The following is a 12,748-nucleotide window of genomic DNA, read 5'->3' on the forward strand; positions in this document are numbered from 1 at the left end:
AACTTTGCACTCAGGGACAGCAGGCAGAGATGACAGCAGCATCTGCTTTAGGGGAAATAAGTAATATTCCACGTATTATCTAACTGGCACTACTTCCCATCTCCCTCCCTCTTGCCTAACAAAAAAGCATAGTATCCAAGAAATATGTCCTAGAGGCAGAAGAAATGGCCAAAAGGGTGCTCCTGTCTTGATCTACAGAACCTGTGAACATGTTATATGACATGGTAAGAGAAAATTAAGGTTATAAATAAACTCTGAATTACCTGGGTGAGTTCAATGTAATAACACTGGTCCAAAGTAATATTGGAACAGTAATGTTGGAATCTGAGTGATGACAGAAGAAAGTCTCCACTGACCGTTCCAGAAGGGGGTCACAGCTAAGGAATTGGGGCATTTCAGTTTGGATAAGAAGTGTCCCCCAAAGACTCAAGTGTTGAATGCCTGATTCCCCAGTTGGTAGGTCTAATCATCCTGAGGGCAATGGACTAATCAATGAAATTTTTAATCTGGTGGCATCATTGGGATGGGGTGGCAATAAGAGATGGAGCATGCACGGAAGGGGTAGTTTACCAGAGGGACGCCTTTGAAGCAGACATCTTCCTCAGTTTCCCCAAATGATACCAGGGAAATCTGGGTCCTTTCTTGGGCTTCTTAGTCTCATTAGTGAGATGATTTAAAGTTGAATCAAAGGGAAGCTTGAGGACAACTTTAATCAGAGTTTAAAAGAAAAATCCCAGGGCAGACAAACTATAAATACAACCGAGGCCCGGAGGGGGATAATGGAGCAGGGAAGGGAAAAGCCAAGCTGCTTGAGTTACCAGGATAGGGCCTTCAACGTGACACCAGGAAGCCGTGTGGTGGGGAAGAAAGACTTAGAAAACAAGCAAGGAAGCCCAAAGTATCGGAAAGTCACATCTAGAGTCTTGCCAGCATCTGAAAGGAGACAGAAAAAACAAAAAGGTGGCTTGTCGGGATGGCACTCGAAGTCAGACCTCTGAGAAAGAAAAGTACAGTATCTCATTAGAGAACAATTACTCTGCCTGTCTCTTAAACATGGCTTCCAGTGTGCCTGCCTACCTTCCTGGGGGTGGTGCCTTGGCCAGGTGACTGACCTGCCCAAGGGGAATGTCAAGTCTCCAACCAGTTCAGAGCTTCTCATCTTTTGACCAGAAGGAGTTTCCCCTTAACAGGCCTTTTTTGCTGCTCTAACACTACCACAAGGTGAATGGCCTCTTCTACCACATATTCCTGTTGCCATGGTGTTCTGCATCACTGGAGTCTAGAGACAATGGATCCGGCCAACTGCAGATCAACCCCTCTGACATCATAAATCTTGGCACTTTTATTTTTTTCATTTTTAATGATAAAAAGATCAGCTAAGATGTGGAGTGAGCCTCTGGAAAGGGCAAGAAGCAGATTATCCTCCGCAGTTCTGGAGAGGACTGCGCTCCCAGTAACACTACTGTGGTCCACACTTGTGTCTAACCTCTGACTTCTGAGACTGAAAAAAATAACAGATTCCTGACTTTTTTTTCCCAGCAACATATGAATGGTCACCTGTGATAGCAGCCACACTAAATGACAAGAGTCCCCTTTCCTGATAGTGTAGGCCTCTTCTTGGTCAGCCCAGACCATTCTGGAGAGAAACATACAGAAACATACAGAAAGTCTGACTGTCTTAGTGAGGGTTTTATTGCTGTGAATAGACGCCATGACCAAGGCAGACTTATAAAGGAAGACATTTACTTGGGGCTGGCTTACGATACAGGGGTTTAGTCCATTATCTTTATGGTAGGAAGAAGCATGGTGGCATGTAGGTAGACATGGTGCTGGAGAAGGAGCTAAGAGTTGTGCATCTGGATCTGTAAGAAGAGAGAGAGATTGGGCCTGGCTCAAGCATCTGAAACCTCAAAGCCAACACCCCCCACCCACCCCGTGACACACTTCTTCCAACAAGGCCACACCCACTCCAACAAGGCCACACCTCCAATAATGCCATTCCCTATGAGTCTATGGGGGCCATTTTCATTCAAACCACCACACTGATTCTCCTGTAAAAATACTTAAGGACCTGTGTGCATGTCTTACAATGAAATTCCACTTTCAAAAGCCAAATTCACCCACATGGGTACCTAAATATACAATACAAATGACTAGCTAATGACCATTAGATACTTGGAAATGCTTTGAATGTGGAAGAAATCCCAACAGACAGAACAAACCTGGAGAGAAATAGAGAATAGGAGAGGGGAATTCCTTTGAAAATATATTTGCTATCTTCAAAGATATAAAGGAAAATACTGAATCTCTAAAGTGAGACACTGAATTAACAGGTAGGGTCAGACTGTCAATTTACATAAAACTCAGAGACCTCAACTATTATTAAAATCTATTCATTTTATTAATCACTCAAAAGATCTAGGTGATCTTGACATGGAAACAGGGTAGTCTGACACAGCTACCTTGGATCATGGGGTTTTTCTTGCCATTTTAGAACATCCTTTACTGAGGCTGAAGAGATGTCTCATCAATAAAGAGCACTGGTTACTCTTCCTAAGGACCTGCATTCAATTCCCAACACTCACATGGTGGCTCACAACCATCTGTAACTCCAATTTCAGGGTATCTGGTGCTCTCTTCTGGCCTCTGTGGGCACCAGGCACACACGTGGTGCACAGACATACACGCAGGTAAAACACCTACACATTAAAAAAAAAAAGACATACTTCCTTCAAATTTAACACATACACAGGATGTAGCGGGCACATCTTTAATCCTAGCACTGGGGAGGCAGAGGCAGGCACATCTCCGAGTTCAAGTCCAACCTGGCCTACAAAGGGCATTCCAGACTAACCAGGGTTACATAATGAGACTCTATCTCAAATAAATTAAATAAGCAAACAAACTCTAATGCTTCTATGTTTCATAGAAAAGGCAGTAGTTATACAGAGAAATTATTCTATTCACACACACACACACACACACACACACACACACACACAATTTCCCTTTTTATGCTCTGACAATTGTATCACTGGTACTGATGTTTCAAGTAGGTCACACCTCCACAAAGGCTCACACTCCAGACTTGCAAATCTCCGGCCCAGGTGCACCCCGCTTCGAGCACGACAGATGTGACAGTTCTTGCCTGGAGATACGATCTTGTTTGTATCTACAAATATTAAGGATTGAATTGGTTGTATCTTTATTGTTTTTGGTCTGTTTCATTTCAGGTTAGTTAGAATAAGTTGGAGATCAGCGGCTAACTCCTTTCTCCCAGATGGCATACAGAGAGTTCTTTAGACAGCTGTTAAAAACTAGTAATATGATCGTGGAAGTAAATATTTTAATAGCAAAGTTGAAAGAATACCAAAGAATTCTCCCATGAGGCAGAACAAAAGACTGAAGAGGTGGAAACAGAACAAATACAGATGATACATACACCTGAAGATCAGCACAGGACGTGATGTTGACAGGAACAAAATAATTCTTCTATCTAAGGAAAAGAGGCCTCAGGCTTGAAGTGGACACACCCCACACCCCACTCCCCACATCCTACACCCACGCCGTGTGCCCTAGAAACCGGCACACAACAGAGGAAGTGGTTGTGGAGAGGAAGCTGAACCAGGCTTGCTATCGTGACATTTCTACAGCGCCCTTTCTTCTTCAATGTGGCCTCGCTGTACTGCCTAGGGTGTTCCAGGAAATGGTGTCTTTGAGTGTCGCAGATTCGGAGGAGCCTAAAACCCTGCAGAGGAATGGGGGCACAGGTCTAAACATCGGAAACCTGGATGATATCACACCTCCGTGGGCACGGGAACCCTCCCATCTCTGTCTCTCTGTCTCTGTCTCTCTGTCCACCTCCTCCCAGACTGTTGAAGCTCAGAAAATATGGTAATTTGACAGCCGAGCTAGACAAAGTCTCAAAACCAAGGTTTGTCTGACACCCTGCCTCCCATCCTCTTTCTCTGCAGAGGGCAGGGAAGGCTTTCTGCAGTTTTCTGTTTTTCCGAAGCCCAGATCCCCAGAGGAACACAGCTACCTTCAAATCTCCTGTCTGAAATCTCCCTCATCAAGAAAGGAAAGATGGAGCCCTTACCTAAGAGGAGGACACTGAAAAAGACCAAACGCCGCACCTATTGCCAAAGGAGCTTTGACCCGGGGCCATTGAATAGTCTCTGGGTTCACGCTATCATTTATAATCCATCTAAAACCCCACAGCCCTGTCCCTTTTCCTTGTCTCTTGTGCAGAGGATAGTTAGGGTTCATCTGACTCTGTCTTCAAGTCCTCACACTGTGGTGTTGTTATTTGTTTGTTCGTTTTTGAAAGCCCAGCTAAGTACTCATGTTTTGTGCGAGTCCTGTATACGTGTGTACATTAGTGAATTGTAGTATGTTTCTCTTATTAACCTGTCTTTTGTTACAGAGGTATTGACCATGTCCCTCTATGATGGGCAGAAGACAGTGTTAGTTACTGTTCTATTGCTATGAAGAGACATCATTACCAAGGCTACTTATAAAAGAAAGCATTGAATTGGGGGCTTGCTTACAGTTTCAGGTGAGTCCATGACCATCATGGTGGGGTGTCAGGACCAGCTGACCTGTCTAACAGTACCTGAATAGGGGAGTAAGGATTAATAAAGAAAAAGACAAGAGACAGAAGACAGAATGGGGAGGGCTGCCAGTGAATACTGCAGAGGCCCCGAATTTATTTCTCAAAGCCTTTTTATACACTAAGCAAGGGGGCAAAAAGACTTCCTTACCATGGTTCAAGGAACAGACAAGTGTAAACACCTCCTGTTATTCAGCCACGAGGAGCAAAGCATCTGGTAACCACGCCTTTGGCCAAACGTCCTGTTATTCAGTCTTGAGGGGCAAAGACAAGCTTGAACTCTGACCTTAAGTGAAGATAAAATCAAGCCCCAAGCTCGAGTCACTGTGGGCTCCCACAGTGGGGAGCGTAGTGACAGGCAGGCTGGCCAGCGCGGCACTAGAGAAGCAGCTGAGAACTCACATCTGACCCACAAGATGAAGGCAGAGAGAGAGACTGGGCCTGGCATGGGCTTTTGAAACCTCAAATCCCACCCCCAGTGACACACTTCCTCCAACAAGGCCACACCTCCTAAGCCTTCCTAGACCGTTCTCCAAATGGGAACCAAACATTCAAATATATGAGCCAATTGAGGCCATTCTCATTCAAACCACCACAGAGTGGCCACCTGTTTTTGTACTCCTGAAGTGAAATGGAAACTTTTTCTTGTCTCTGTAAGCAGAGGGTGATGGACTCCAGAGAACAGAGGGGTGATGGAAATTCCGCAAATGGTACTGAGATAGAGACCCGAAAACAGCTGTGAACAAATCATCCAGAACGCAGAAGCAGGCAAGCAGCCAGAGAATCCAGAGCAGGTGTCTGTAACGTCTCCAACATTACAGGAAGGAATGGAGAGAAGAAGAGAAGGAGGATACAGAGAGAGGTGGTGGGTGGGGGATTATTTATGAAGTGTTATTCCAAGAGGCAAGCTCTGATTTTCAAAATGGATGAATTTTAACAGATATTATATTTGTATGGTTCAAAACATGCATGAAAAATCTGTTTCCATTCACGACACCAACCATCCTGATCTCTAAACACACATCTTATTGGTTTATTGCAAGCTGTTTTGGTGTTCTTTAACATGAAAATGTTCGTATGTCCTTCACTTTACAGCTTTACACACATGTGCATGTTTGTGCATGTGCATGTGTGTGTATGTGTGGTTGCATGTATGTGTGTGTTGTGTGTGCATGTGGAAGTTTCTGCATGTAGAAGTATGTGTGTGCATGTGTGTGTACATGTGGCTGTGTGCATGTGTATTCACATTTATGTGTAAATGTAAACATGTATGCATATGGAGGTTTGTGTGTGTGTGTTCATGTGTATGTGTGAGCACACACATTTGTGCATGTGGGGTTGTGGTATGTGTATGTGTGTGTGTGTGTGTGTGTGTGTGTGTGTGTGTGTGTGTGTGCACGTATGTGCGTAAGGGATGGGTTTGTGGGGTGTGGGATACTGCTTTTGTTCATTTCTGTTGCTATAATAAATACCCTGACTGAAAGCCACTTAGGACAAATGTTTACTTTAGCTCACACATCCAGGTTACAGTCCTTCCTTGGAGGGGAGTTAAGTCACAGAGGCAGTAGTTTGAGGCAGCTGGTCATACCACGTCCACAGACCACAGTAGAGAGAAACAAATGCATCGTGTTGGCTGCTTTGCTTCACATCACTTCCTGTATGCTCACACAGTCGAGCACCCTGCCTATGAACTGTGCCCTCCACACTCAGGATGTGTCCCCACCCTCAGTTAGTATCCATTTCCACAGGCCAACCTGACCCTGATAATTCCTGAAGACTCTTCCCAGACAGCTCCAAGTTGTAGCCCACTAAACAAGGAATGTACTTACGTCCAGTCAGTCTACTGTCAACGAGAACTCCTGGTAAGCCGCTGTGACTGCAAAGACCAGCTGACTTATTAAAACTGCAGTGATGTGACAGGGCTGAAATGCTGCAGGCCCAGAGGCCAATGACCTTATCTAGGGCTCTAGCTTTAGCCCCCTCAATAGCCAATCCCTGCTCACCTCTGTGTTAGAACTAACATCTGTGACTAACAGTTAAAAACCTTCTGGAAACTATTTTAAAATTGTTTTCAAGTGTATGGGTATTTTGCCTACATGTATGTCTGTGTACCACATGCATGCCTGGTGCCCACTGAGGCCGTAGGAGGGCACTGAATCCACTGGAACTGGAGTTAAAGGTGGTTGTGAGCCACCGTGTGCGTGCTGGGAATTGAAACTGGGTCCTCTTGTAAAGAGGATAGTGCTCTTAACTGCTAAGCCATTTCTCCAGCCTTTGGAGTCTGTGAACTTAACAGAGCACCAGCTTCCACCAACCCAGGAGCTAGGAGTATCAATAGCGTCCGAGCGAGCATCCTGCATCTTGGTGCAACCTCCTCTCCAGTGTACCCACCAATGCACTTTAATCTTGCCTTGATTTATGCCTTTCTTAGTTCTGTAAAACTATAAAACTGCTCCCATATTGAAACATGGAATTTGGGTAACCCAAATCTGTGTTCCCAGATAATGAGCACCCAAATTTGGCTCCAGAATAAACTACCTCTTATTCCCTTTAAGGTAAGAGCTGTGAGGGTTTTTTTTTTTTTTTTGTATGTCAATAATACACATACACACGCACACACATATGAACACACACATAAGTACGTGTGTGTGTGTGTGTGTGTGTGTGTGTGTGTGTGTGTGTGTGTGTGTATCATCACAAACAGGAATTCCAGGTCAGAGTATAAATGCATTTATAACTTGGGGAGATAATGACAAATATTTCCAGAAGTTCTAACATTTCTGACAAAAGATGAAAGGACCGTATCTCCAGAGCTTTGCCAGCAGGTGGTATTGTCAAACATAAAGGTTGCTAATGTGGGCAGTGAAAGTAGCAATTCTAAGTTGCATAGATCTCTATATGAGTAAGAGCTGACCTATTTTCATACTTACATTTCTCTCCCCTGTGGAATACATTTTCATTTTATTTGCCCTTATTTCTCTGGGGGGTGTGTATGGGGAGGTGTGCATTTCTGTATTATTGAGGAAAAGAAAGTGTAGTTGGACTTTCCTTTGGGCCACAAACTCACAAACAACACGGAGACTTATTATTAATTATGAAAGCTTGACCTTAGCTTAGGCTTTTCCCCCAACTAGCTCTTATAACTTAACCTGTTTTTATTAATCTATGTTCTGCCACGTGGCTCAGTTACCTCTCCTCTGTACCGTATGTCCGACCTCTTCAGTGTCTCACTGGCATCTCCACCTCTCTTCTTCCCAGAGTCCTCTCTCTCCTGGAAGTCCCTCCTATTCTCTCCTGCCTGGCTATTGGCCATTCAGCTCTGTATTAAACCAATCACAGTGATACATCATCACACAGTGTAAACAAACAACCCACAACAAGGAAAATTAGCAATAATAACACCAATATTTTTTTAAGTTCCTCCATTTTGGTAAACCGGCAACAGTTCCTGGAAACCACAGTAATTAGCATGCCAAACTAAAGTAGCTTGTTTTCCTGGATTTTACCACTCCTCACCCTTCAGGGCCTTAGTAATGGCTACCACAAGATATATCTATGCATCTGACATTCATTTACTCACCACTCACCGCTCTCTGCTCACTCCTAGCAAGGGCGTATCTCAGGCCCAAAGAGGCAGGTTTTTTGGTCTGTTCCTCATTCTTTCCCCTAGAGCTATCTCTACTCTGTAAGCTGGCAGCCAGCTCTCTGATTTCTGAACTGAAGACCTCCCTTCTACAGGTTCTCTCAGATTAAACTTGTTCAGTTGTAGAAATAGCTCATTTCCTTTGTCAACATTAAAAAAAAAAAATCTAACCTCAAAAGGAATAACAGATAGTTTACTCTAGAACCAAATATGAGAGACCGTCGCTCGTGTGGTGGTTTGAATGAGAATAGCCACGATAGGCTGAATGTTTAGTCTTCAGTTTGTGGAACTATTTAAGAAGGATTAGGAGGTGTGACCTTGTTGGAAGAGGTGTGTTACTGGAGGTGGACTTTGAGCTTTCAAAAGCCCATGCCAGGCCTCGTCTCCTTCTCTGCTGCTGCCTGTGGGACAGGTAAAAATTCTCGACTGCTCCTAAAGCATCATGCCAGCATACCTGCTGCCATGCTCCCCACCGTGATGCTCATGGACCAACCCTTGAAACTGTAAGCAAGCCTCCAATTAAATCCTTTCTTTTATAATCTGCCTTGGTCATGGTGTCTCTTCACAGCAACAGAATAATAATTAAGACAGTAAAGGAACATAGATTTAGGTTACTCCAAATTCCATTTTCCAACATGGAAGTCATTTCAGGAAGTTTTTATAGTAACAGAACAAAGGAAATCACAAATCAAGGCACTTTTCACATATATTTGTACAAGAATCAAAACAGTAACTTCTAGCCAAGAGAGAGAGATAGCCCTCAGATGCATGCTATCTGGGGATTCTTGGGTAGGCAGTAACTAGTGGTCAGTTAAGTCAATACATTCCAAAAAGTTTTTATCTATTAGTCACAGGATGTTAAGTCACACCCAGAAGTGGTCCAGGGATGGCTATTTATGGGGCTAAAGATAGGCCAAGATAAATTGCAACTCACCTCTTAACTTGCAATATTCTAACCTCTCTGCCATCTCTGAAGCTATAATCAGCTAACTAGCCGAGCAGAAGGTTCAGTTGGAGCTCCCTGGGAACTGCCTTCGTTTCCCCCACCCCCACCTTTGCTTTTGCCCACTTTCCAGAGGCAACATAAAGTACAAAGGTGGACAGGTTGTAGCAGCTACCCTGTTCAGTAAAGGGTACCAGCAAATCGTACCTAAAATCTGAGGTGGGAAATAGCATCATTGGATGTTATTTAAAATGTGGAAATAAATGTCGTTGAGTAGTAGTTAAACTAATAAAAATTAAGGTACAACAGAGGGTCACCAGAACACCAAACCATAGGCCTCAGCTCTGAATCTGAATACTCACCCTTAAGATAAAAATAAATTTGCTTAAACTTTTGACCAAAACTGAAGAAAGAAACTACTCTGTCTGTTCCTTCCTTGCTAGAACAGTGCCACAGACCGTAGAAACTGTGAAACAAAGCCAGGAAATGAGCATATGTGGACTTAGCTGTGGGCCAGAGATGAGGCCAGGAGCATAGAACTTTCTACTTTTGCAGTGTGTCACTTTCATGAGGTATTCTCTACTGCAGGAAAACATGGGCATTCAAGAAGAATTTCTAAAATGAACCCTGCGGTTTCAAAGAGACTTTGTATCTCGACTATGGCTCACATATCGCCGGGACTTCCCACCCCTAGCTAGGGGCAGCTTGACCTCAGACTGTGGCTGGGGATGTATGTTACGAAGTGACCAGATGATGCTGGCCCAGGGCCTGCTCCTGCATTTTCTGCCTAGAGAGTGGAGGTGGATGGAGGGCACAGGCCTGGCTTCCCCTGAGATGTCAGGGCCAGCCTCTCCCAGCCGCTACCGTGGGCCTGGTGGTCCTGTGCCCTCACGATGGACCCAGGCTACACTGGAGATGGAGCAGGATCGTTGGCACCGGCGGATTGTGTCCTGGTTTCCGCAGGCACCCTTTGGGCTACATCGGCTAGTGGAGCTTGGGCAGAGCTCTGGCAAGAAGGCGGGAGAGTGGTACGGGCCCTCTGTGGTGGCACACATCCTTAGGAAAGCTGTGGAGAGTTGCTCAGAGGTCACCCGCCTGGTCGTGTACGTCTCTCAGGACTGCACAGTGTACAAGGCGGATGTGGCACGCCTGGTGTCCTGGCCAGACCCCACGGCTGAGTGGAAGTCTGTGGTCATCCTGGTACCTGTGCGCCTGGGTGGGGAGACCCTCAACCCCGTGTATGTGCCCTGTGTGAAGGAGCTCCTTCGGTCAGAACTCTGCCTAGGCATCATGGGGGGCAAACCCTGGCATTCACTGTACTTCACTGGCTACCAGGATGACTTCCTGCTGTACTTGGATCCCCACTACTGCCAGCCCACAGTGGATGTCAGCCAGGCTGACTTTCCCCTTCAGTCCTTTCACCGCACCTCACCCCGCAAGATGGCCTTTGCCAAAATGGACCCCAGCTGTACCGTAGGGTTCTACGCTGGGAACAGGAAGGAGTTTGAGACTCTCTGCTCGGAGCTGATGAGGATCCTCAGCTCCTCCTCAGCCACAGAGCGATACCCCATGTTTACTGTGGCTGAGGGCCACGCTCAGGACCACAGCCTGGATGCCCTCTGCACCCAGCTCTCCCAGCCCACACTGCGGCTGCCTTGCACAGGACGCCTCCTGAAGGCCAAACGACTCAGCTCCGAGGACTTTGTGTTTTTATAGTGGGAAGGGATGGGGAAAGATGCCAGACTATTTATTTTTTTATTTATGTCATGTCAGGTATGGGATCTAGAACTCCGATGGCAGTGGTGGATCCCCTGTCCTCATGCCCCCCATCCTCCCCAACAGAGCTGACATCTGTCTAGGCCCCCAGCTTGGGGCTGTGCCCTTTAGCTGCCCCCATGCCCCCTCAGGAGCCAGGGATGGAGAGTGGGCTCCAGGGCACTCACTCAGGGCCTGATTGAAGTTCTGTAGCCTGCACTGGATCACTGTACTCACTGGTCCCAAGGTCCCAAAGCCCCTGTCCTGGGAGAAACGACTGGCTGCTGGGTGGAGGCTGATAAAGACACAGACTTGAAAAAAAAAAATGAACCCTGATACTTGGGGCCCTGTTATACAAGTATCACAACTTTTAAATTCAAATTTTAAATTATTAAAGCAATCAAGTATATTTTTGAAAACTGATGTTCCTATATTCTCTTTTCTAAACTAGTCTGGAGCAGAGGATGGCTACTCACAAAGCAGGATGACCACAAATTAAAGGCCTATCTGGGCTACAGAATGAGATCAAGGTCAACCTGGGTGAAGCTACTCTGAAAAACAAAGATACAGAAATGATAAATAAATAAATAAATAAATAAATAAATAAATAAATAAATAAATGGGTAGATTGTTGAAGCTACTCTGAAAAGAAAAAAGGGGAGGATATAGATATGATAAGATAAAAAGGTAGATTATTGAATCTACTTTTAGAAAGGAACTACTAGTTTTAAATATTTTATATTAGAATGGATTTTTGTATATTGTATAATTATGTATATTGATACAAATTTGAGATTGATTTTGTTAGAAAATACTATACATAAATTTCTAATCTTGTTCAAGGTATTGTACCTATACAGTTCATTTAACAATGTAATGCAAATTGCTAGTCCTTGAAAGTTATTATTACCAACTAATTAGGATATAAAAAATAGTCACTACAATCAAACTTGTAGTCATATTGGATATGTTTTCAAGGTTAAACAGAAGTATATTTTAGATAGACAGGTCATCTTCAAACACTTCAGAGATCTATAGAATATGTAATTTAAAATGTTTTAATAACAAAGATTTTTTTCTTTATTTATGACTATGAGACATGTCTGCTCCTGGCAGCACCAATCTACTTCAGAGAAGATGATGGGCATTGAAGAAATTCCATATGGACTTTACTATCTTTGGGACAAAAGTTAGCCACTGGGCAAGAAAATGCCCTTGCCTCAACTGCTGACAGTATGCTGTCCAAATGGACAAGCAGGACGCAAAAGAAAGGACAGCTCCATTTTGCCAAGACAAAGTAGGACAGTCCTTCAGAAAATCCTGCTTCACAGAAAAGTCTGTCAGGTATTCTAGGCCTGTAGGCCAAGATGGATGCCTCAATGTTCCAGAGGAACCTTGGGTGACTGTCCAGGCAGCCAGCTATTTCTGTCATTTCTCATTTTTTTTGGAAGTCACTTGTTTGCACTTCCTGCTTACTTAGTTAATATTTTTTCCTTCTCAGGTCTCTGAGAGAGTTGAAGATTAGATAGTTTTAGTTATAGTTTTCCTTGTTATCAAATTCAAAAGAGAAACTCACTAAAGAGGTGTAAAGTGTATAGGTTTGAAAGACATCAAAAGATAGTTTTGGGTTGGTAATGCAAATTAGGATAGAAGATGAATTAGATACAATCCTTTGGACTCACAAAGATAGGATAGATAATGGAGTATTTTCTCTGAATTTGTCAAATGCATATGGACTAGACATTGTTGATATATTTATTGCCTGTATATATTATATATACCTATTGTATATAGT

At 44.1% G+C, this 12,748-nt stretch overlaps 1 protein-coding gene across 1 annotated transcript; it reads left to right on the plus strand.

The window, feature by feature from the left end:
- Positions 1-9,822: 9,822 nt before the first annotated feature.
- On the plus strand, positions 9,823-11,200 carry LOC128099521 (cysteine protease ATG4D-like; the record flags this gene model as incomplete). The annotated part of the gene is made up of 1 exon (XM_052721490.1): positions 9,823-11,200. A coding segment is annotated over one exon (1,092 nt), but the record flags the coding sequence as incomplete, so codon positions are not given.
- Positions 11,201-12,748: the final 1,548 nt, after the last annotated feature.

The sequence above is a fragment of the Peromyscus californicus genome, unplaced genomic scaffold (assembly GCF_007827085.1).
Source record: "Peromyscus californicus insignis strain IS unplaced genomic scaffold, ASM782708v3 Scaffold_6__1_contigs__length_162567912, whole genome shotgun sequence".
Lineage (NCBI taxonomy): Eukaryota > Metazoa > Chordata > Mammalia > Rodentia > Cricetidae > Peromyscus > Peromyscus californicus.